The following is a 22,838-nucleotide window of genomic DNA, read 5'->3' as shown; positions in this document are numbered from 1 at the left end:
TTTTTTTTTTGACCTTTTTGGGTAAGTAATTTGTTATTATAGTATGCTTAATTAATGCAGTGATTTAAACAAATTTTGACCTAAGCTTAAGGTTTCGATATATATATAATACCAATTGGCAGTTAGCTTTGGTTAATAAATTATCGGAATAAACCGTTAATTATAAGAGACAATAAACAAAGTTTATTCCTAAAGAAAGGGGTCTTGCTTTAAAAAAATATTTTTATTTGATAAAAAAAATTCACCGCATTGGCAATTGCCTAGTGCATTGAATCAAGTTCAAGGCCCCTCCATCTTCTCCTAGATTTTATTTTCCTCCATATATTGCAAGTATATCTTGATATTATTGCAGATCTCGAAATTCTCCTAGACTTAAATGTCGTAGCACTGTTATGTGGGGGGTCTTCACTTTTTTCCAACGTTTTTTAGCGACGACCGCATGACTGACAGCATGAGGTCCAAACGCTGCCGCACACATTGGCCCTTTTCTTTCGATTTTACATTCCTGAAAAGAAGTGTTTGTCCACTGGCTGCTGTAATTTTGCTAGAAATGAAAGTTTTACTGCGGTTAGAACCGCTTAGTTTAGTATTCTTTCATGGCTAAACAGCATTGGCAAAAACACATGTCTTTTTCCTTGAGTTCCGACTGTTTAAGATGCTAAACTCCCCATTTCGTTTCTCACTAAAATCTTCCCTTAAAAGTACAGACCGTGAATGAATGTAAATGTTTTTTCTTTTGTTGAGGTTCTTAAGGATGACAAAGAACGCAGCTACACAAGACTTGAACACAATAACCCATTTGGATTTTTCGAAGAAACTCAAGCAATTTAACCTTCTTGAGCCCTTTCTGGCTTTCCTTGGCTTCACTTTGGCTGCTTGCCTCTTCACAGGTTGCTTCTTTTACTTAAATTTCCAGGCTGTCATCTTCCATGGATTCCCTTGGTTTGGACTTAGTGGTTCTGCATCATCAGCATTGCACGCAGAAGCAACAGCACTGAATGCCAATGAACTGCTTGGATTTTTGGATGAAGATGGAGATACTTGTGATATTTATGATGGGAAATGGGTTTGGGACGATAACTATCCACTGTATCAGAGTCCAAATTGCCCTTTTATAGATAGTGGTTTCCGGTGTTTAGAAAATGGTAGGCCTGATAGTTTCTACATCAAGTGGCGTTGGCAGCCTAAAGGTTGCAATTTGCCCAGGCCTGCACCCTTTTTGTGCGTCTTTCTTCTTTTCTTTTTATCTTATTGGTTTTCTTTTATAATAAATGGAAATTAAAAGAGAAAATAAAATAAAGAGTTTATCTCTAACTTTAGTTGAAGAAGGAAAAAGAAAATACTTATCTCATTGCAGTTAAAAAGTGTCGGTTTTCAACAATGAATTGTCCGTTTGTGTTACATGATCTTAGGGCCTATGTTAGCAAGCCTCCTTTTAATACGATATGGTTTCATTACTGTCAACTATGTTCCTGAAATTTCCAGATCGATAGCAGAAAAAGTATTACTGTTATCTTAAGGTTTGGTTTTCTCTTTCTTGAATACAGATTTAATGCAACGAAGATGCTGGAAAAGCTAAGGAATCGGCGCCTTGCATATATTGGTGACTCAATTGGGAGGAACCAATGGGAGTCTATGCTCTGCATGCTTAGTGCTGCTGTTCCCAGTAAGAATTCAATATATGAGGTGAATGGAAGCCCAATCACAAAGCATAGAGGGTTCTTGGTTTTCAGGTTTGCGGGTTATAACTGCACACTGGAATACTACAGAGCTCCATTTCCAGTGGCCCAGGGAAGTGGTCCACGAGGAGCTTCAAAAGGTGTTAAGATGACTCTAAGACTGGATCATATGACCCGCACTCACCAGCACTGGGTTGACGCAGATGTGCTAGTTTTTAACAGTGGTCACTGGTGGAGTCGAGAGAAGACCACTGACCGGTAATTATCATCTATGATCTATCTGATTATATTAATTATGATCTATGATCTATCTGGTTGCTATGTGATGATGCTGGGTTATTGTGTGACATTATGACGGATGATAGTGTTGATCACATATATATGCAACCATTCAAATGCTGTTGATTGATTGTTGATAAGCCTCTCTAGAAGGGTCCTGTCTTTCTAGAGTTGTGCTGTCCTACTACCATGTTGGGGTAGTTTTTGTTAGGCTTTCTATGCAATGAAATATACTACTTGCTTGTCAAAAAAACAAAAAAATTGATCTAGTTTATACCTATTTATGTTTGTGTGACTGATCAACTATATATGAGATCTAGTGGATCATGCATGTAGAATGAATGATTATAGAAAGAAGCCCCTAGTAAATTCTAGTTCTAGTTTATTGAAGTTACCATTAGCTCTTGCTATGGTTGATGACCCTGATATTTCGATTTATTTGTCAGTGTTGTTATTTCCAAGAGGGAACAAACGTGAACTTAAAGATGGACCTTGCAACAGCATTCCAGAAATCTATTGAAACGTTAGTTGACTTTGTTCACAGTCAAGTAAATACAAACAAGACCCAAGTTTTTTTCCGAACCTATGCTCCTTCACATTACAGGTTTTTTTTTTTTTTTACCTCTTTGCTTTTAAACTATTTGTTTACTTATTCAGTTATTCTTTGTCATTCAATCATTGATAGTTCTTTCTTACTCTAGCTTTAGCTTGGCTTTCAAACATTGGAGGTCTTATTCTGCTTTATTATGCATATTCTGGTATCAGCAAGATGGATATGAATATCAAGTATCATTGTCACTCGTCATCTCTTTCCCTCATAGAGAATATATCATTTTTACTTCTTTTGAACACAAAACCGCATTTGATCTCTTAAAACTTCAAAAGAGATATGAAATAGATTGAATAGAACTGACTTTTTCATGGCATGCTCCTGCAGGCATAGGTTCTGTTTTAGAACTGGTGTTGCTTGCTGCAATAATTGGTAGATCCCAAAAGTTGAAAGGAAATATCATTAAAACAATAAACAAACACAAGAATAGGACTTCACATTGAAGTTAAAATGTCAAGGTGCATTCTCGCCATAGTAAGCTGAAACATTCAATAATGTTGATGATGGTGTAATATAGGGCCCTTGCTAACTACTATGCTGCAATAAGCTGAATGCTATTTTCAAGTTTCCGATCCATATATACTCAATAGTTTTGAATGCTTTTTCTCATTTTATATATCTATGGGTATTAGCATCATGATTCCTTGTGCTTCAAACTTATCATATCATTGAATGATATGATTGACCACTGATGTATTGGTTTGATGAAACAGAGGTGGTGCCTGGAGCAATGGTGGAAGTTGTCACCATATAAAGCTACCTGACTTTGGTCCATTTCCTGATAAAAACTGAAAATAGCATTGAGATAGTATGTGATGTATTGTCAAAGCATCCAGATAGGTTGCAAGTGATGGAGATGATGAATGTGACTCCCATGACTTATCGAAGACAAGATGGCCATACATCTTTGTACCATTTTGGGCCGGGAAATGAATCAGAACCTTCTGGTGAAGATTGTAGCCACTGGTGCTTGCCTGGGGTCCCTGATTCATGGAATGAGCTACTTTATGCAGTTTTTCTCAAGCAGGAGTTTGCTCGCTCCTCCAGTCCGTCAGGCTCCAATGTGACTGTAAATGAAAGTTTCCTGATTATTATTAACAATATATAGGGGAGTTAAGTGCATAAGAAATGGTCCATATTCCTGGTAAATGTTAAGCCTGAGAATCTTGTGCAACTGACCAATCACATTTTGCCATAGATTGACTGTCGTTTATGCAAATTCTTCCTCCCCACTTTCTGCTTTATTGGAATGTTTGTTGAAATTCTTCTTGGCTTGTTCAACACAAACCTGGTTCTCCTCATTCTTGGACAGAGGAACTCGTACCCAAGTATTGAATGGTTCATCGCAGTTTGTATCGAGAGATCTAGGTAGTTTATTGATACGGATGTCACTCTATTATGATAGTCTGTAAGGAATTTCCTCCAGCAAGGATGAAATGGCAAAAAAAGACAAAAAAAAAAAAAATGGAGAGCCCTTGATATGTTCTCTTACAATTTCCAATTTTCATGTATAGGGAAATACTGTTTTTCTAGACTATAATACTTTTAGAGTGCAATGCAGAATTGATACGTTTGCTAAGCTTCTTTAAAGTATGTAAACCATTATCCTTTCTGTGTTGGCATCCAACTAGATGGTGTTATACATGTGTTTGCAATTACTCAAATTTTTTATTCGTGTTCCAATTAGTGTGCCAATAATTCATGTTTTCCATTTCACATCAATAACCGCAGGAAAAAAAAAATACTAGCGCACTCAAACCTTCATGCAGATTACAGAAAAAGCACAATTGCTGTTGTGTCTCCAAGAACCCAGAATTAGATTACAAAGAAAAAAGAGTGAATTACAAGTCCACAATCGAAACAGGAATAATCACATCAAAATAGATAAGGTTTCACTGTTGCAAACACTTTGTGCTACAAAACAAACATATTATCAGATAAAAGTCAATTCCAGTCAGAAAGCTGTTTAGTCAGTAAATGGATATTGCTCATACCTAAGTGTACAATCATGGAGCACCGAGCGAGCCCCTATTCGACTTTGACACGTTCCGAACATGGCTGTTTTAGCAGCAGACAAACAAGTAGCACAGTCCGAGCTCGTCAGGTTCTGGTTACAAGCCGCATGACCATAGGCAAAAGCATTAGGATATGGGGAGATATTGAAGTAATCGTACCCCTTGCGCGTTGGCGTTACAGTCTCTAATTCTTCAAGAACAAAGGCCAAACTAGTGGCAAAAGGGTCACCCTTGGAATAGACACCCGAGTTGCAAAGAACAGTTGTCACGCTTGTATTTGGGACGCTTCTGACATTACTGCATAGCAAAAGCAATCCGATCACGGCTGCTGCCAGTTTTGGAAGAAAACCCATATCTTAAATTCTTTTTCTTTCTTTTCTTGATTGATTCAAAGTTTCTGATCAGACACGAGACTCCCTATGACTTTGGATGGGGCTTTCTTGTTTCTCATTGGTTTCTCCATCAACATCAATATACGGTGATGTTTGACTTTTGTCCTTGCGCACTTGGTAATATTTTGAAATTCTCTGTTTGACTAGATGTATCCTTGTTGGTATCCATTACGTTAACCTATCGCTTGATTTACGGATCAGATTAGGAAGCTCTGAGCCTCTGAGGCTCAGTGCCATTGTCTAGAAAGAAGATGCCCATAGCTGTCATTTTACCTCATACGAGGCATCCTAAGCATCTTCTGTACTTAAATGGTTCAGCCAGCACCAGCTGCATTGCCTTTAATTTTTTAAATAAGTCATATATGATTTGGGATCCTATCCAGTTTCTTATGATCTTTTACCTGAAATGGATGTTTATCAGTTTATGTGAAAGAATAATTAATCACCCTCTTCTCCTCTCTTAAATAGAGGATAGTAGTATTGCTTGTATGCAACTTGGAAGTCCAAAAAATGTTGTGAAACAAGCTCAGGTGCAGCCGACCTGCTAACACAAGGCCCAGTTTGAGTTATTGCTCTGTCAATGACTCATTTAAAATTCCAGAAGCTGCCCTTTTTTGGCCTTTTCTTTCAGAAGCTTCCATCTGGTTTGATCTTGGTGTTTTTTTCTCTAGAAATACAAGATAATTTACTTAGAGAAAGATTACGTCAGGGCCGTCCGGCATTGGTTTACCAACTAGCCAGCCCCAGGGGCCCGTAGGCCCAAATAGAGTTTAACAATATAATGGGCAAAACGGGCACGCAAGGCTTGCCAAAAAAGAACTTTTTCCTGAAAAACAGCCGATGAAATTTGTTAAAGAAAAAGAAATTGTCATGAGATGCGGTTCACATTTATTCGGATTCAGTAGATTAAAAGCGATACAGCCATATGTCACACACTTCTGATTTTCATAGACTTTAAACCGTTTTATATGGGTATGACTACAAATTCATTGTAATGGATTTCTTAATTCTTAGTAACTACAAAAATAAAGCTAGTAAGCTCCTTAACTAAGTAACAACTCCAGGCTTTGTATATTCCTCTCTCACTTGTTTAATACTCAAAACTTTTTTCCCCACCCCACTTTTGTTCTTATCATCTAGTTTTACTAAATAAGTAAAAAATAATATTTCCCAGGAAACCATCTCTCTTTGTTTTTTTTTCTGGGAATTCATTTCAAAAATCCTGTATAGCCAGCCAAAAATATTGGCCTATGATTTATGTACAGTAGTACTACAATATGCACAATTATAGCTTGAAATACGTAATCAACTATTTATGGAAACCTCCAAGTTCTCCAAGTTCGTCCACATCTTTTGCCAACTCTTCCATTTTTTCCACCATCTCCATCAATGAATATACGAAGCTTGCTAATCCAAGCCCATCAGCATTCTCCAAATTAGTTCCAAGTGTGGCAGGAGTCACAGCGATACTTAGCTCTAGCCTTACTGACTTCAATTTTGGCACAACCACATCCTCAGATCGACAGTTTCTCATATTTTTTATGCTTTCTCCAAGTTCTCTTAGTGTCCATGCAAGTGATGATATAATTGCTTCACATGGTTCTTTAACTGACTGTCGAAGACCTTCCGATGACTGATTACAAAGAAATGAAGCAAATAAATATGTGAAAATTTTTCCTAATTAAGAAAGATGGTGGAAAACACATTTATTCAATACCGTGAATGATAGAAAATGATTTAAGAACATTTTGTACCTGGGTAGGGGATCTAAGGCAACCTTTAAGTGAAAGGATGGTTGTAGCCAAATCTCTAAGATCCCCTCCTATTTTTATGTACTTTCCCCAGGGGTAGGAAAACCCAAATTTCCAATGCCATGGTTCCCATCTTGCAAAATTTACCTGCACAATTTCCATTGTTTATCAAACGAGAATTGGACTATACGTCGGAATAGGAAATATTTTTGATAGCCTTGATTATATATTTTACGCGTCTTCAATTTCTTTAGAGGATGTGTCAAATGGTGACTTTATCATGTCAAGATATTGACAATAGAAAAAAATAATATACCAATGATTCATCCTTGGTCTTAGAGTGCAGGACTGATTTACAGCTACTGAAATTAGCACTGGACTTGTTTTCCTTCTCGGTGACATTTTCGAAGTATTCCTTGGAGAATCCTACAACATAAGAACATACAAGTACATGGTTAGAACTTAGAATGAGTGAATATAGAAATTTCAATGAAGTAACTATTAAGTCATAAAGCTCTATATATACACTGTTTGAACCATTTTTGTTTTGCTTTCTTTTTTGGTGAGACAACCATTTTCGTACTTATCAACCCGCTTCTAGTCTAGGTAGTCACGTATTGGGTTCACACCCAACCAACGGGAAGTCTATCCTTAGGCTTAATTACCATGAAACATTTAAGGTGTCATGGTCCACTTCCACCTCCACGTCCGCCCCCCTCAGGCCTCGACTCCAAACCTTGGGCCCCATAGTGGGATGTAGACTCAAAGATAAGTATTATTAGGTATAAATAAGTACTATGCATTGTACAGTTAAAAAATATCATACCTTCCAGAGAGCGAGCAAGGTCTTCAAATCTTGAGATTAAAGAGTCGTGGAGTTCATCACTGGCCCAAATGGGGAAGACGAGCAAACTTATGAAAATGCAGATGGCGAAGCCCATGAGAATGGTTGAGAGACGCTCACGGGCCAATTCCAGGACTTGTTCAGCACGTAAACCCGATACTACAACCAAATTGAAAGTGAGAATGAATATTAGTGCTCCGTAGTCGTACTTCTTTTTGATGTTTGGCACCTGTCGCGTGTAAGTTGCGGCCGCCCCTGAAAGACACCCGTGCTCCTTGTCAAGATTCGAATGCTTTTAAAATAAGATTTTGATATTGACTTTAAAGAACAGCTAATAACACTTGATGGCACTACTTAACGATTGGTACTAGTACAATTAAATAGAATTAATAGAAGGACTCTATTTTTTTGGCTTTCTTTTTTAATAATGGAAAATAACTTTGTTTGTATCTTATTATTATTCAGATTTGAATCTAAAATTAATATTGAGATTGGAGAATTTTATTTTATTTTTTCTGCCCGATGTCCCCAACTCTAAAACTTTAATCTTGGGATGAAAAGAAGAAGCCTTAGCTAGGGGGTCTGTCCTACCAAAAACGAAGACAGCAATGCCAACAACTATGGCTTTGCCAATCCCACTGACTGCTTGGGCGAAAGCTGCAGCTAAACACCCCAAACCACCTCCTAGTACAGTCCCAATTCCACGATTTAAGCCCTTGCTGAGTGTAGCGCCTGACAGGTGTTAATATGAAACACCTAAGTGAGCAAAACTGAGTAAAAGCTTGAAATATTCGGAATTAAAATAAAGTCAATCATCAACTATGTATGTACAAGCAAAGCATACAAACCTGCAAAGAACTCAAAGACGACCACAACAGTCATTATAGCCCACATGGCATTTTCTCCAACTTCCTTATAGAGAGGATCGAGTAGATAGAGAAGGGAAACTAAAACGAGGGCGATACCAACCTTGATACTGTGCATCACTTTTCTCAAGTCATGCCTGCTTTTGTTTTCTCTTAGAAAGGAAATAATGCCTGGACAAGAAAAAGTATCGAATTTCTTGATGTTTTCTTTGGGAGGAAGCCCTTCTCCATCTGGAATGACTATAACAATCGACCCCATTGGCAAATAATACTACTTGTGTTACTCTGTAGGATTCTTTATTTCCTTTTTCCTTTGTGAGTTTCACTTTCAATTTGAGTAGTTTGGGTGGAGATGGAGGAACGGACTATAAATAAGCATGGCAACAGGGACAGGCATAAAGTGGGGAAAGAAGAAGTAATGCTGATCAGCTCCAAAAGTGGGCACAAACTAATAGCAGTTGGTAGCCATATAGCATGAAAAATATTTACATGTTTGCATGTTAATTTTAGCCTTTTATCTATACATCGACTTTATGAATTAAGTGACTTATGACTCTAGTGGAACACACCGCACGGCACGACGTACCTTTCCATGTCGTTCATAGTCTTTTCGCAACACCTGATCAAATGCCATGGCCACCATTTAAACTACACATATTGTTTCATGTTCTAATTTCATATTATTCAGATTGGAATTTTACTTATTGCTTGATAATTAAGTCGTCTATTAATTAAGTATATAATGTTCATGGCTATAAGTATACTTGAAGCACGAACATATGATACCATTTGATGTAGAGGAAGGTCCTTTTATTCGCAACACCGCAAAGGGATTGTTGTCTCTGTTTAATTAGTAGTGTTGGAACTTTTTATGTTGAAAATTTAATTGAGACGAGGTTTCTAAGTATACATGGTAGGTACTAAATACACTTCTTAATTGCAAAGGTTATGGCTCAACATAAAATAGGGTCCCCAATCATCTTTAATTGGAAAGAATAAGAGTCTTTTATGAAGATTTTACAAGCTTGATTATAATTAATTAACATATGAGAAAGAGTGGAAATATAACAAATCACAACATATACGGTTTGTTTCATGAGGTTTAATTCTTTGTTCAGAGCTAGAGAATAGAAATTAAAATTGTTTCGCAACTCAAGCTTATAGCAATATCGAGTGTTGAGATATTGTATATTTAGTTTTTTATGTATTATTTTTTTTATCTTAACAAAGTAAGTAAAAAAATTTCAAATTAATACTAGTATATGGACTCCAATTGATTAATTAAACATCCTCAAGACATTCATTTATATCTATTGTTCGTGAGTTATGAAAGAGCTAAAATATGTACAAAATACAAGGCAGCTCATAGACGGGGGCTGGCTAAAATCGTAGGAAGTACAAATGTAGCTGGTAGGACCAGGGTGTAGAGCTCTAAGTTGAGATCAGAACCATTTGAACAGGGTTTCAGATAATTCCACTATAATGAGTGCCATTTATCAATATCTCCTTTAGATGAGTCCACATCCCCCACAAATGTGCTAGATTTCAGCAACATGCCTTACATTTTTATATGTCATCCTAATGGTTACAAGAAGAAGTTGCACTGTCCTGTCATGCTGGAGTTTCAAAATATCTGATGCCATGACCTCCTTTTTTGAGGACACTTCCATCATGCCCCGCTCGTTTCCTGCATGGTTTTCTGCTTTGTATGGAATTCCCAAAGCATATTTTGCTGCTACACAATTGTAAATTTAACACAAAGCATATTTTAGTTGGTTAAGTTTTAAGTTAACTATAATTAGTTGTATAACTTATAGTAAGTTTGGTCCGCGGAATAAATTAAAAATAGCTATTCTGTTAAAATAAAATAAAATAATTATTATGTAGTTTGGTACAACAAATAGAATAAGATAGAAATAATTATTATAACTTATTATTATGTTTTGTTCGTAAAAATAACTTTGAAATAAAAAATAATAAATGGCAAAACGATAAAAACATCTTTCATTATAATAGCATTTATTTTCATTAAAAACAAAATTACCCTTATTATAATTTAAATATATATTTATCTTTAAAAAATAAAATTATTCATAATTATAATTTAATCACATATTAATAATTTATAATTTATTTAAAATATTAATGATTGATAATTTAAATATTAATATTTTATTTACAATTTAATCACTCACCTTTTAAAATAATAATATCTTATTTTATAATTTAAATATTATTATAATTATAATATTAATAATTTTAATTAATTTTTAAATTTAAAAATATTATTTTTTATAATATATTATTAAAATTTTAAATTTTTTTTAAATTTTTTATTTTTCTTTCTTCTCATTATGCTAGCCATTGGAGATGTGGTTGACGTAACAAAACGTTGATCTGGTGCTCCTTGTGGCTGAATCTACCCACTAGGGCACCAGATTGGCACTCCTCGTGGTCGAATTCGACACTCTATAGTAAAATTCAGCCACAGACATTTGACCAAAGAAGTTAGATTTGGCATTTTTCTGTTCAGATTTGGATGAAGAGCTCTAGATCCGACTATAAAACTGCCGCCGCTGCCCCCTTCGATGGTGGGTGGAAGATTAGAGAGAAAAGGAGAGAGGCAGAAGCTGGAACGAAATGAGAGGATAAGTAAAGAAAAAAAGAAGATTGTTTTTATATAAATAGAGTCATAATTTTTCAAATTTGTATGAAATATTTTAGTTTTTATATATATATTTTAAATTATTCCTTATTTATGGAATAGCTAATTAATACCATGGGTTGATATTAACTATTCCTTAATTTTAGCTAATTTCTAATAATAGATATTTTCGAAAAATGACTATTTCTAGGAGTATTTAACAACCAAACAAAGGAATAGATGTTCTTTAGGAAATCATTCCCCCAACCAAACACACAGTTAGAACCTTATTTTAAAGTGAGCCAAATGGAAAGCATATATTCAAACAAGTATATATCATTAGGATAAAGAGATTGAAGAAACTGGTATTCGATTAGTGATGATTCAATAAAAAATGGTACCAGCAAGCCATAGTGGAGAATGTTGCATTTGGCCACTTTATATTGTCTCTTACGTGATCGAGTTTGCTATTTCTTGATTAAATTAATTTCTTCTTTTTTTTTTTTTGAATTGTCTCATTGCAGCGAAACAGAAGGTGCTTCATTACTTGATTGCTGATGACCTAATGTTTGAATTTGTATTATAATTTGTTTGATTTAGATGTATCATCTATAACTGCTACTCTACATGTTTTATTAGAGATTGATCTAATCTAGATACTGTGACTGATTATCGTCATCATTCAGCTTGAGATGAGAGTATAGATCGATATTTTATCAAATAGATAAGAACCAGAAAATTAAATAGGAAAATGGAAATAAAATAAAAGCAGAATTTGTTTTTTTTTTTTGGCTATAGTGCAAGTGTTATAATGCAAAATTAAAGTTAAAGTGCTAAATAAGTCTCTAAATCATTTTAAATTTTCCAAAAAATTTATATCATTTTATTGATCAAAATAAATCCTTATTCTATAATTTGTATCCACATATGTTGTGCAAAAGATACTAACCGATGGTGAATCTAATAATCATTAAGGTCACATGATGAACGTTAGATCTTTTCGTTAATTTAAGAAATTATATCAATATATTTTATAAGATAAGAACTAATTTGAGTATAATTACAAAAATAAGAATTTATTTAAATAAAGTAAAAAATTCACAAGTTTATTTAATATTTTAAAAAACAAATTCTGGTGCCTACATTACATTAATGCAAATGCAAGTATTCAGCACAAGAATTATATTAATATTTGATTCATGAAATAAAAAAAGGGTTAGAAATCACTAAATAAATAACAATCTTATGTTGTTTGTGAGCTCGTATGTATTACTGATAGTGTTACTTTTTGTACTACCGAGACCAATTAAAGATTCCGTAGCGAAGTTTACTTAAGTTTAGTCTTTGATGACAGGAAGAAAACATTCTCATTGTGTACATTCTCTTATTGCTTTAAAGATCACTATTTTTTTTTTCAAACTTTTCTGATGAATAAAATATGCAGGGCTTGTTATTTAATATGTACGGAGAGGTGTACCATCTTGGCAATTTCCTAGCACTAAATAAGTGGGCAAGCTCCACGCGTTCTGGAAAGTGGAGACAACGTTTGCTTAATGGGTGGAGAAGAGAAATTAAGGATGAGTTTGTTAAAAACAAATTTCCGGGTAATAGTAGTTGTGATTAGGTTAACATGGTCAGGTTGTCTTGATTTGGGAGGAAAACACTTTATGGGGTTTTAAAGCTTTTAAAATCTTCAGTGCTTTCCGTGTTCATTATGTAATTAGGATCGATAGTGTGACCCAAACCAATATCGACAAAAAAAGAGCTGTCCAGGTGATTTCTCTTAGTTTCTTTTTCTTTAAACTAATTAAGCAATTAAAGGGTTTCCAAATTTGAATATCCCTTAAACGTGTTAACACCTTTACCTACTCCCCTTAATTAAAATGCTTTAGATAAGGTATTATTTCTTTGTACCTGAGAAAAGAGAGTCATTTGCTAAGAATGAAATCCTGCATATATCTGAATTCTTGGAAGAGCTTGAGCTCCTGTGTTTTTTGCATTAATATAACAATACTGTTTCATATGTATATATTTACAAATTACTATACTGTTTAGGCCTCAAAGCATCGCCGGTTGCTGTTGGCCTATACTTGTTTATCAAGGCAATAGATAAAGTAGAGTGAGCTTACGCGGAGTTAGCTCGATCCTGGTGGAGCCTCATCACAGGGGTATGGCCAGATTTCTCTTTTTCATCATTCATATTTCTAGGGAGACAAGAACCTAACTCCTTAAGTGGAGATTAGTAATGAACTAATTGACACTTGTAATGGGTCAATTCCAATATAACCAGCCATTTGATTAATAATAGCTTAAAACAATAATAAACATATGATTAACTGAAAACACGCACAACTAGGACAAACACGGACCTCACACGGAATGGAAAGTTAATCTTAATTAATTCATTAATCAAAATGCACCTAATTCATCTGTATTTTGATCATTGGCGTTTATAAGTTTATGAACTGATCTCTTCCGGCTGCCTGCATCGCTTTCAGCACGCAAATGATTTATCCTCTAGATTTTTGTTATGCATCAACCTCAAAAGTAGTCTCAGGGATTTCCACTACTCGTACCGTCGATTGTTCCAATCAAAAGTAACTTAGCCCTCCAGGCTCCGACTGAGCATGCCATTTGCAGCTCAGCTTCTTTTGCAGCAATGATACTGACATTTGATACATAATGGTACAAACACTAGAACCAAATTCTGACTTTCAGCCCCGTTTACCAAATCATCACGGCTCATGACGTAAAAAAAGCACTAAGCAAACCGTATATATACCCTCAAGACCTAAAATCAAGCACAATGGAGGGTTCCATGGATTTTCAGAGTCATTAACCAATAAAATACTTCATATGTCCGTGCCACGGAATATAAATCCGCCCGTACATTTGTTTTGACCTTTTTATTAAAATAAATTATACTGATAAAAACTTTTAGAGAAAGGAGAGGGAAAATTGCCACATTATTCTTGTCCTTTTGCGATGAACAAATGATGGTTTTTTTCACTGTACTGCTCCATTGCTGTCATCATGACTCAAAATGTAGTTGATGCATCGTCATCCACCGGATCCCCCAGTGCGGGAGTCCAATATTGCTCATACCAATATATAATTTATTAGGTGTATATACATATATATATATATATATATATATATATNATCGTCATCCACCGGATCCCCCAGTGCGGGAGTCCAATATTGCTCATACCAATATATAATTTATTAGGTGTATATACATATATATATATATATATATATATATATGTGTGTGTAAGAAACCTAAGAAAGTAAAATGAAAAATTATTGATGTTTATACATAATTGGAAGGAAAGGATACATAAAAGAGAGATGAAAGAATTTGCTTCTTTTGATAACCACATAAAATATCTTATCTTTTTATAAAATTAGAATAGAAAAAAAATGAACACGCAACTACCTTTAATTTTGTAACAAAATCCAAAATCACCTTTAAATTCATGACAGAAACCAACATCACCTTTAAATGAAAACCAAAAAATCTCTCATATGTGTGATAATGATGAAATATATATTACACCATGCTTAAGAGTTTAAAAGGTAGGGATCTTACATAGCAAGATATTTATAATATATAGGTATGCAATTTTCACATAATTCTTTATCCTTTGAGCAATTCATATGTATAGACACATACATATGGGACAATTTTACCTAAAAAAAAAGTGATCACTATACAAAAGGAATGGTTTAACATTATTGAAGTTTCTGGAATTAATAGTTTCAATCAATTAGGTCATATACAACCACTGCCACATATATAAATTGCTATGTCAATGTCGAATAAAATGATTCTATCAGTTATTGATTCCCTTTTATACATCACTCATTATATATAAAACCGTTATAAAATAGTTCCATTGATGAGTGCATCAAATACATATATTTAACAAGAGATTAAATACCTAATTAGTCTAAGTTAGATTAGATTTAAGATCAGATTTATGTATTTTTATTTATTTTATTAGTTTAGTTTAATTTATGTCTAAAAGTTTATTTAAAGTTAATAATGTTAGTTTTATGTTATTTATATTTATTTTTATGTTTTTGTAGGAGTAGGATCAAAAATAATTTCAATTGGTGAAGAAATGTGCATAATGGACTGGTATTTTGTTTGCATATATTTCTGTTTTTCAAACATATCTCTCACTATAGAAGTTCAAATGACATAATTTTTAGACCATTAGAAAGCTAAGAGGCAGAGCTACGACTTTGATGCTTACTACTTTGCCCAATTCTGATTAGAAGGTGGTCAAAATCTTTATCAAAATAAAAGTACTGCACTAGAAAAACAAAATTGAGCAAAGCGTTTGAGAGCTGTGGCTTTGGAAAATGAGAGTCGTAGCGCTCACTGCATTTTCCAAAAATAACAAGCTTGCAGGATTTTAGAAGTTAGGGCTTTTTGAGGCTATTTAAGGGGCCTTTTTCAGAGGTTTTTGAGAGGAGGCAGCAAGCAATTTCTCTGGAGAAAAGGAGACAAAAACAAAGCAAAAAAGTAAGATAATTTGAGAGAGAATTAAGATCATAGAGCTTCAACTATTAGTTTTCTTTCTCTACTTTTGTGTTTTTCTTATTTTCTTTGACTTGGATTAATGACTAATTTTCTTTAGATGAAGTTTTTATTAGATATTATGAGCTAAACTATTTTTTTGGGATTGTAAGTGAACTCACATGTAATTTGAATTTTTAATCTTTTTCTTACTTATCTTTAATGAAATTTGAATTGTTTATTCTGTCATAACGTGCGGGTCTTGGAACCCGTCCACTAGACATAGGCAAAAATAAAATATCTTGGAGTCGCCACCAATTTGTTTTCGTAGGTGTGATTGGTCACCTATTAAATTAGTTCTATTCGATGAAATCCTAAATTGGTTTTAGGTCCGTCGAAAGAACAATAAATTGACCTACGTATTATATTTGGAGTTGGGTTCGAGAGTACGGTTACGCACAAGAAAAGATTAGCACCCCTATGAAGCCCATTCCACGAACGGTACCATTTAATCACATATTATCTTAACCCCTTTAATCTTATTCTTGCGTTTCCTTGATTATTATTCCTTATTCTATTAATCAAGTCAAAATATTTTACAAGTTTGGCATACACGTGATACAATTGTGAAATGCATGGCACAAAATTGGGATGATGTCGAACGAAATTTTTTTTTATTGAGCGTACTTTCCGAATCCGCACATCATACTTGTGGGATTCGTGAGTATTCTCTCACTTAGGGAAATACCTTAGAAACTCGTCTTCGTAAGTTTACTAGGTAGATCCCCTCATCGGGATAGTCATTTGCAAGTAAAAAAAAATATTTTCATGAATGCAAATCTTAATACGGGTAAAAGCCTTTTTATTAAAGATATTTCTCCGAACATTCCCATTATACTGATGGGATCCGGAGGTATCTTCTCACCTAGGGAGTTTACCGGAGAAATTTGCCTTTGCAAGCTTCTTCGGAAAGTCCCATCATCAGAGTTTATACCCGTATACATAATATATCTATATGTCATGACATTTAACAATGCAACCATGATACATGATGCACTCGTACACTCAACATTCGTTTCTTATCTTTCACAACATTTATTACTTTTCTTTGTGTGCATTTTTATCATGAACAAATATTTATTTATTATTATGTTTTTATCTCGTTATGTATTTTGTTATGTAAGTACTCATTTATTTTACTATATGAAAATTTTCAAAATGATATTTTTAGACCAAATATTTATTATCCATAATTATTATTATTATTCATGCATATGTATTTTTCATTTTTATATTATTATGATTAACAAATTCATTGTTATCATTAATTTCCTATTTCTTTTATTCGTATATTTTGATTAATTGGTAATTGAGTACATAACTTTTTATTTGTTTAAAATTAGAAGTATCAAAATTTCGAATTAGAACCCTCCTATCGTATTGGTGGAGTTTTAATCGAAATCCCTAGCTTAAGGAAATTCGTTCGAAATTGTGACTTCTTGTGTTTCGAACGGACATCTCATCATCAGTATTAAATCAATGATTATCTTACCTATATTAAATAAATTCATTTTTATCCCATTTTCATCACCTTTTCATTTTTTACAAAACTATCTCTTTGAACTAGTTTATTATTCATAAATGAGAATTTTATTTATTTATTTATTATTATTGCTTTTATTTATCATTTGCCTAAAATTATGTTAATCATTCTTAAAAATGAAAACAATCAAACTAACATCAAGCTATAAGCTCAATATGTCAAAGGTCCAAAGCTTACCCAAGGTTTGTGCCCAGATCCACTCAAGGAGAAATCGGATCAGTAGAAAGCCCGCTTGCCCACTTCAAGGATTCAACCTCCTTCCTCCGAAACGACGTTGTTTCAAGCTCTTTAGTTGCCAAGACACCCTCACCCAAAACGACACCGTTTTATCTATATACCTAGCTATAAAAGCTCTCCTTTTTCTTCCTCCCCTCATTTTCTCCCTTCATTTTCTCTCTCTACCTGGCCGCACTCTCCCCTCTCTCTATTTTTCTTTCTTTTCTTCTTCTTTTTCTTCTTTTTCTTTTTCTCTTTTCTCTCTTTCTGAGCACGCAGCTCTCCTTTATCTCTTTCTTTTTCCCAGCATCGTTCCTTTCCTGTCAGCGTCTCTCTTCTTTCTCTTTTTCCTCTCTCATCGGCATCGCTTCTCTCTTGCTCTCTCTTTCTTTTTGGCCTTTTCCTCTTCTCCGTTTTCGTCGTCGACTACCTAACCGGGTCTCTTACAAACCGACGACGTAAATCCTAGCTTTTTCCTCTCTAATCGACGTCGATTTGACCCCCCCCCCTTTTGGCTTGAAATCCTTTCTTTTTCTTTCTTACTTCGGTGCCGAATCCTTTCTCTCTCTTTTCACTACTGACCGACCACACCCACACAAATCAACTTTTTTTTTTTCACACTACCCGAACCCCCTTTTAAAGCACTGAATTTTTTTTTTATGCTTTTTGATTCTTTAATTGATTTTGATTTATTTATTTTTTTATTGTGGCTAGGGTAGCTTGCTGGTAGAATTTAAGATCTTTGGATCTAATTTTGTGGTTTTTTTGGTTTAGAGAATGAGATTTTTTGGTTGTTTTTTTTATCTGGTTTTTTTGAAATATTGGGTTTTTTAAGTTGTTTCTTGGCTTTTCCCAAAAAATCCTCCTTTTGAACAAGAGTTTTAAGGTTCTTATAGAACCCAATTGTCAAAATCTTTGGACAATCAAAAAGGCAATCATGCTCTTCTCAACATGAATTCCATATGGGTGGCCTTCAAGTCAAAAAAATCCACCGAAAATTATCCCAAATCCCAACTACCCAAGTGAGCATTGAATGCTCTGAAGCTGGTTTGACAATGGAGACTACGCCTCTCTGTTTTTTTCCTTTTTGTAAAATTTTTTTTATTTATTATTATTTTTATATTATTATATAAAAAAAGGTGTTTACAGTTGTTCCTCTTTGCACATTCTTGAGAATTAAGAATAGGGCAAAGACGTAACGTTCCTTGGACTAGATTGATAATTAGAAAATCTCCTCATCTCAAAACGATGCTATGTAACTTAAAAGAAATCTTGAAGTTAATTACCCGGAGGTTTTGAAGATGTACCCAGATGTTTAGGAAGAAAAGATTGTTCCTCATCTAAGAAATCTTGGAATTGATTACCCGAAGGTTTTGAGAATGTACCTGAAGGTTTAAAAGATGTACTCAGAGGTTTTAGAAGAAACTGTTGTTCCTCATCTCAAAATGAGGCTACGTAACTTTGAAGAAGTCTTGAAAAAAATTACCCAAAAGTTTTGGGAATGTACCCGAAGGTTTAAAAGATGTACCCGGAGGTTTTAGAAGAAAATGTTATTCCTCATCTCAAAATGAGGCTACGTAACTTTGAAGAAATCTTGAAACAAATTATTCAGAGGTTTTGAGAATGTACCCGAAGGTTTTGAAAAATGTACCTGAAGGTTTTAGAATAAAAGGTTGGTCCTCATCTCAAAATGAGGCTACGTAACTTAAATTCTCTCATGCCAAGATAATTGGGCTTAAACGTTTTGGATGCCAGCTAAATTGAGCTTAAATATCTTTGTACTAATATAATTGGGCTTAAACATCTTAGATACCAGTTCAATTGGGCATAAACATCTCGATGCCAATATAACTAAGCTTAAACTCTTTTTGTGCCAATGTAACTAAACTTAAACATCTTGGATGCTAGCTAAATTGGGCTTAATCGTCTTTATGCCAATATAACTGGGCTTAAACATCTTGGATGCTAGCTAAATTGGGCTTAAACTCCTTTGTGCCAATGTAACTGGACTTATACATCTTGGATGCCAGCTAAATTAGGCTTAATCGTCTTTATGCCAATATAACTGGGCTTAAATATCTTGAACGCCAACTAAATTGGGCTTAAACTCTTTTGTGCCAATGTAACTGGACTTATACATCTTGGATGCCAGGTAAATTGGGCTTAATCATCTTTCGTGCCAATATAATTGGGCTTAAACATCTTGGATGCCAGCTAAATTGGGCTTAAATCCTCTCATGTTCGGTTTTTACTTTTCTTCTCTTTCCAATGAAAGACTTAAATCTTTCTTCACTTTATTGCTTGAAAATTGTATCAGTCTTGACATTTGTTTGAAAATTTTCAATTTTGATGATGCATGGTCATATGCATGATTGGACATGTATGCATGATTGAATGATGGATAAATCATGCATTACTTCCCTTTGTTTTGCACCATATATTTCTCACTTGAAAGATCATTTTTCTCGACTTCGCATCTTTTGACGATGTTCTTATGTAGTTGCCAATTTCTTCACCTCCAAAGAACCTTTTTGCTAATCTCATCATATTGATTTGGATTCTTAAAATCACTTTTCCACAATGGATGTGAACAAAAGGTCACCAATTCAAATTGGATTTCAATGCTTCCGCACATCTTGATCATGAAAGCTCTTCCTCGCATTGCTTTTTCTCACTTTTTTTTTTGAAAAATGAACTTGTCTTTTTCAAAAGAGCTTATCTTATCTCACAATGATTGAAAGATTTTCCTCACAAAGATTGTAAAAATTCTCATTCATCTTCTTTTTCTTTTGTTTTCAAAGACATCTTGATTTTGACAAAATCACAACAAAATTGCCCCACACAATTATTTTTATGATCAAAGATAGCTGGATCTTGTAGCAAAAATGTATCAAATCCACACTTTTCTTGAGGAAGTGATAAAATATCCAAGTTTGAAAAAACATGTGATATTTGAATCTCTTAAAAATTAGTGATTACTATTTAAAATGACTCGGGTGGGTCAAGTCACAATTTGATCTTTCAAATGGATTGAAAGGTTCAACAAATTAAAGTCTTGCATAACAAAAAGGTCTTGCTATTTTATGGGGAAAGGAAGGATCAATGTTTCTTCGTCCAAGCTCACAAATGTTGCATGATTTTCTCAAATTTATACTTTCTGAAAATCGAATTCTTTACAAAAAGACTCATTTCAGATCGCAATCAATTTTGACACTCTCTTAGTCTCATGATGTGTGGCATTTTGATAGATGTCAAGATTAGCTTTAGAGACTTTAGATTTGCAAGGTTATTTTGGAAGAGAATGGTTCAAAGTTCAGCATTGGTTTTATGACAAATCTTGAATTTTACATTCTTGGACGTTTGAAGGGTCTCCAATGCACTCTAGTTGTTTTGAAATGATCTCTATCGTGCTTCTTATCAGTCAAAATCACAAATGGTTTCGTAAGTTCCCATGTTTGCTCTAAGTTGTCTTTTCAGGTTTTCACCCTAGAGCTTATTTTTCTCTCTCTTCTTTTTTTTTATTCTCCTTTTCATCTCTTTTTTTTTCTTTTTTCATTGATTATTCCATCATGCACTTGAAAAAGATTCAAACTCTATCCAAAATGGATTGACGGATTGACATGGATCATCTTGGCAAAGAAAAAGAGACCAAGGCCTCATGGATTTTATAATGCCTTTTTCTAGAAAAAAAAAACTCTTCAATTTAAGCATCCACACTTGATTAAAATGAACTTTTTAAAGCACGTAATGTAGGTTAAGGTTAGGGGCTTTGATAGAATGGGTAAAAAGGCTCAAAATATTATATTTAAGGGTGATCAACCAAGGATCATTCATGTGAAAATCTTCTGAGACATTTGTCTTTTCAATTTTTCAAAGCATATCTTTCCATTAATTTTCTTTTTCTTTTTTCATCACTTTTTGATCATCTTTTTTTCATCTTTTTTTTATGGGTTTAACCCAAGGTTTGTGCCCAGATCCGCTCAAGGGGAAATCGGATCAGTAGAAAGCCCGCTTGCCCACTTCAAGGATTCAACTTTCGTCCTCCGAAACGGTGCCGTTTCAAGCTCTTTAGTTGCCAAAACACCCTCACCCAAAACGACACTGTTTTATCTATATACCTAGCTATAAAAGCTCTCATTTTTCTTCCTCCCCTCATTTTCTCCCTTTATTTTCTCTCTCTACCTGGCTGCACTCTCCTCTTTCTCTATTTTTCTTACTTTTCTTCTTCTTTTTCTTTTTCTCTTTTCTTTCTTTCTAGGCACGCAGCTCTCCTTTGTCTCTTTTTTTTTCCCAGCATCGTTCCTTTCCTGCCGACGTCTCTCTTTTTTCTCTTTTTCCTCGCTTGCCGGCGTCGTTTCTCTCTCGCTCTTTCTCTTTTCGGCCTTTTCCTCTTCCCCCTCTTTGCCGTCGACTACCCAACCGGGTCTCTTACAAACCGACGACGTAGATCCTAGCTTTTTCTTCTCTAATCGGCGTCGATTCGACCCCCCATTTTGGCCTGAAATCCTTCCTTTTTCTTTCTTACTCTGGTGCCGAATCCTTTCTCTCTCTTTTCACTACTGGCCAACCACACCAACACAAATCAACTCTTTTTTTTTTTCACATTACCCGAACCCCCTTTTAAAACATTGAATTTTTTTTGTGCTTTTTAATTCTTTGATTGATTTTGATTTATTTTTTTTATTGTGACTAAGGTAGCTTACTGGTAGAATTTAAGATCTTTGGATCTGATTTTGTGGTTTTGTTGGTTTAGAGAATGAGATTTTTTGGTTGTTTTTTTTATCTGGTTTTTGTGAAAGATTAGGTTTTTTGAGTTGTTTCTTGACTTCTCCCTAAAAATTCCCCTTTTGAACTAGAGTTTTAGGGTTCTTATAGAACCCAATTGTCCAAATCTTTGGACAATCAAAAAGGCAATCATGCTCTTCTCAACATGAATTCTAGATGGGTGGCCTTCAAGTCAAAAAAATCCACTAGAAATGATTCCAAATCCCAGCTGCCCGAGTGAGCATTGAATGCTCTGAAGCTGGTTTGACAATGGAGACCACGTCTCTCTGTTTTTTTCTTTTTTTTTAATTTTTTTAATTTTTATATTATTATATAAAAAAGGTGTTTACATATTCTAATTTGTTTTTAATGTTTTTAATTGCCTGATCAACAATTAAATTGATTTAAGAATTTAAACAAACTTGGGAAAGGGAGTTTAGTATAGACTAAAATTGGGATACAATATGATCATATTAATTTATTTACGTATACGATAGGGATATAGCCAGATTAGAACCTGAACTTAATGATTCTGTTTTAATTTCAATTTTCATAAAGATATAGTGTTTTGGTTAAATAAATATTTTTATAAGATGAGTCAGGAAACTCTTATAAATAATTCAGGATTCTAGGTTAGCAATTCAATC

General features: G+C 34.2%; 2 protein-coding genes and 1 pseudogene across 3 annotated transcripts; 1 reads left to right on the top strand and 2 right to left on the bottom strand.

The window, feature by feature from the left end:
- On the top strand, positions 637 to 4,103 carry LOC108663809 (annotated as a pseudogene).
- On the bottom strand, positions 4,300 to 5,029 carry LOC18613374 (antifungal protein ginkbilobin-2). The gene is made up of 2 exons (XM_007050580.2): positions 4,563 to 5,029; positions 4,300 to 4,482 (listed from the first exon to the last, which is right to left on the bottom strand). Exons 1-2 carry the CDS (start codon positions 4,934 to 4,936, stop codon positions 4,461 to 4,463), a joined length of 396 nt encoding a protein of 131 aa, XP_007050642.1. The 5' UTR covers positions 4,937 to 5,029; the 3' UTR covers positions 4,300 to 4,460.
- On the bottom strand, positions 5,917 to 8,753 carry LOC18613373 (aluminum-activated malate transporter 14). 2 transcript variants are annotated; one of them, XM_007050579.2, is made up of 6 exons: positions 8,419 to 8,753; positions 8,162 to 8,302; positions 7,553 to 7,825; positions 7,043 to 7,152; positions 6,730 to 6,873; positions 5,917 to 6,608 (listed from the first exon to the last, which is right to left on the bottom strand). In XM_007050579.2, the coding sequence occupies exons 1-6, from the start codon at positions 8,693 to 8,695 to the stop codon at positions 6,285 to 6,287; spliced, it is 1,269 nt and encodes a 422-aa protein (XP_007050641.1). In that variant the 5' UTR covers positions 8,696 to 8,753; the 3' UTR covers positions 5,917 to 6,284. The 2 variants fall into 2 exon arrangements, with proteins under 2 accessions (XP_007050641.1, XP_017976077.1); XM_018120588.1 differs by lacking the exon at positions 8,162 to 8,302.

This window comes from Theobroma cacao, chromosome 1, assembly GCF_000208745.1.
Source record: "Theobroma cacao cultivar B97-61/B2 chromosome 1, Criollo_cocoa_genome_V2, whole genome shotgun sequence".
In the NCBI taxonomy this organism is placed as follows: Eukaryota; Viridiplantae; Streptophyta; class Magnoliopsida; order Malvales; family Malvaceae; genus Theobroma; species Theobroma cacao.
This window is presented reverse-complemented; position numbering and strand designations above follow the sequence as displayed.

What these genes read in the sequence shown, in the direction of transcription:
- LOC18613374 (XM_007050580.2), bottom strand. Translation starts at nt 4,936, where the DNA reads ATGGGTTTTCTTCCAAAACTGGCAGCAGCCGTGATCGGATTGCTTTTG. An exon ending in CTCCATGATTGTACACTTAG is followed by an intron (nt 4,483 to 4,562) that starts GTATGAGCAATA and finishes TTTGTTTTGTAG; the next exon opens with CACAAAGTGTTTGCAACAGT.
- LOC18613373 (XM_007050579.2), bottom strand. Translation starts at nt 8,695, where the DNA reads ATGGGGTCGATTGTTATAGTCATTCCAGATGGAGAAGGGCTTCCTCCC. An exon ending in CGTCTTTGAGTTCTTTGCAG is followed by an intron (nt 8,303 to 8,418) that starts GTTTGTATGCTT and finishes AACACCTGTCAG; the next exon opens with GCGCTACACTCAGCAAGGGC. An exon ending in AGACCAAGGATGAATCATTG is followed by an intron (nt 6,874 to 7,042) that starts GTATATTATTTT and finishes GAAATTGTGCAG; the next exon opens with GTAAATTTTGCAAGATGGGA.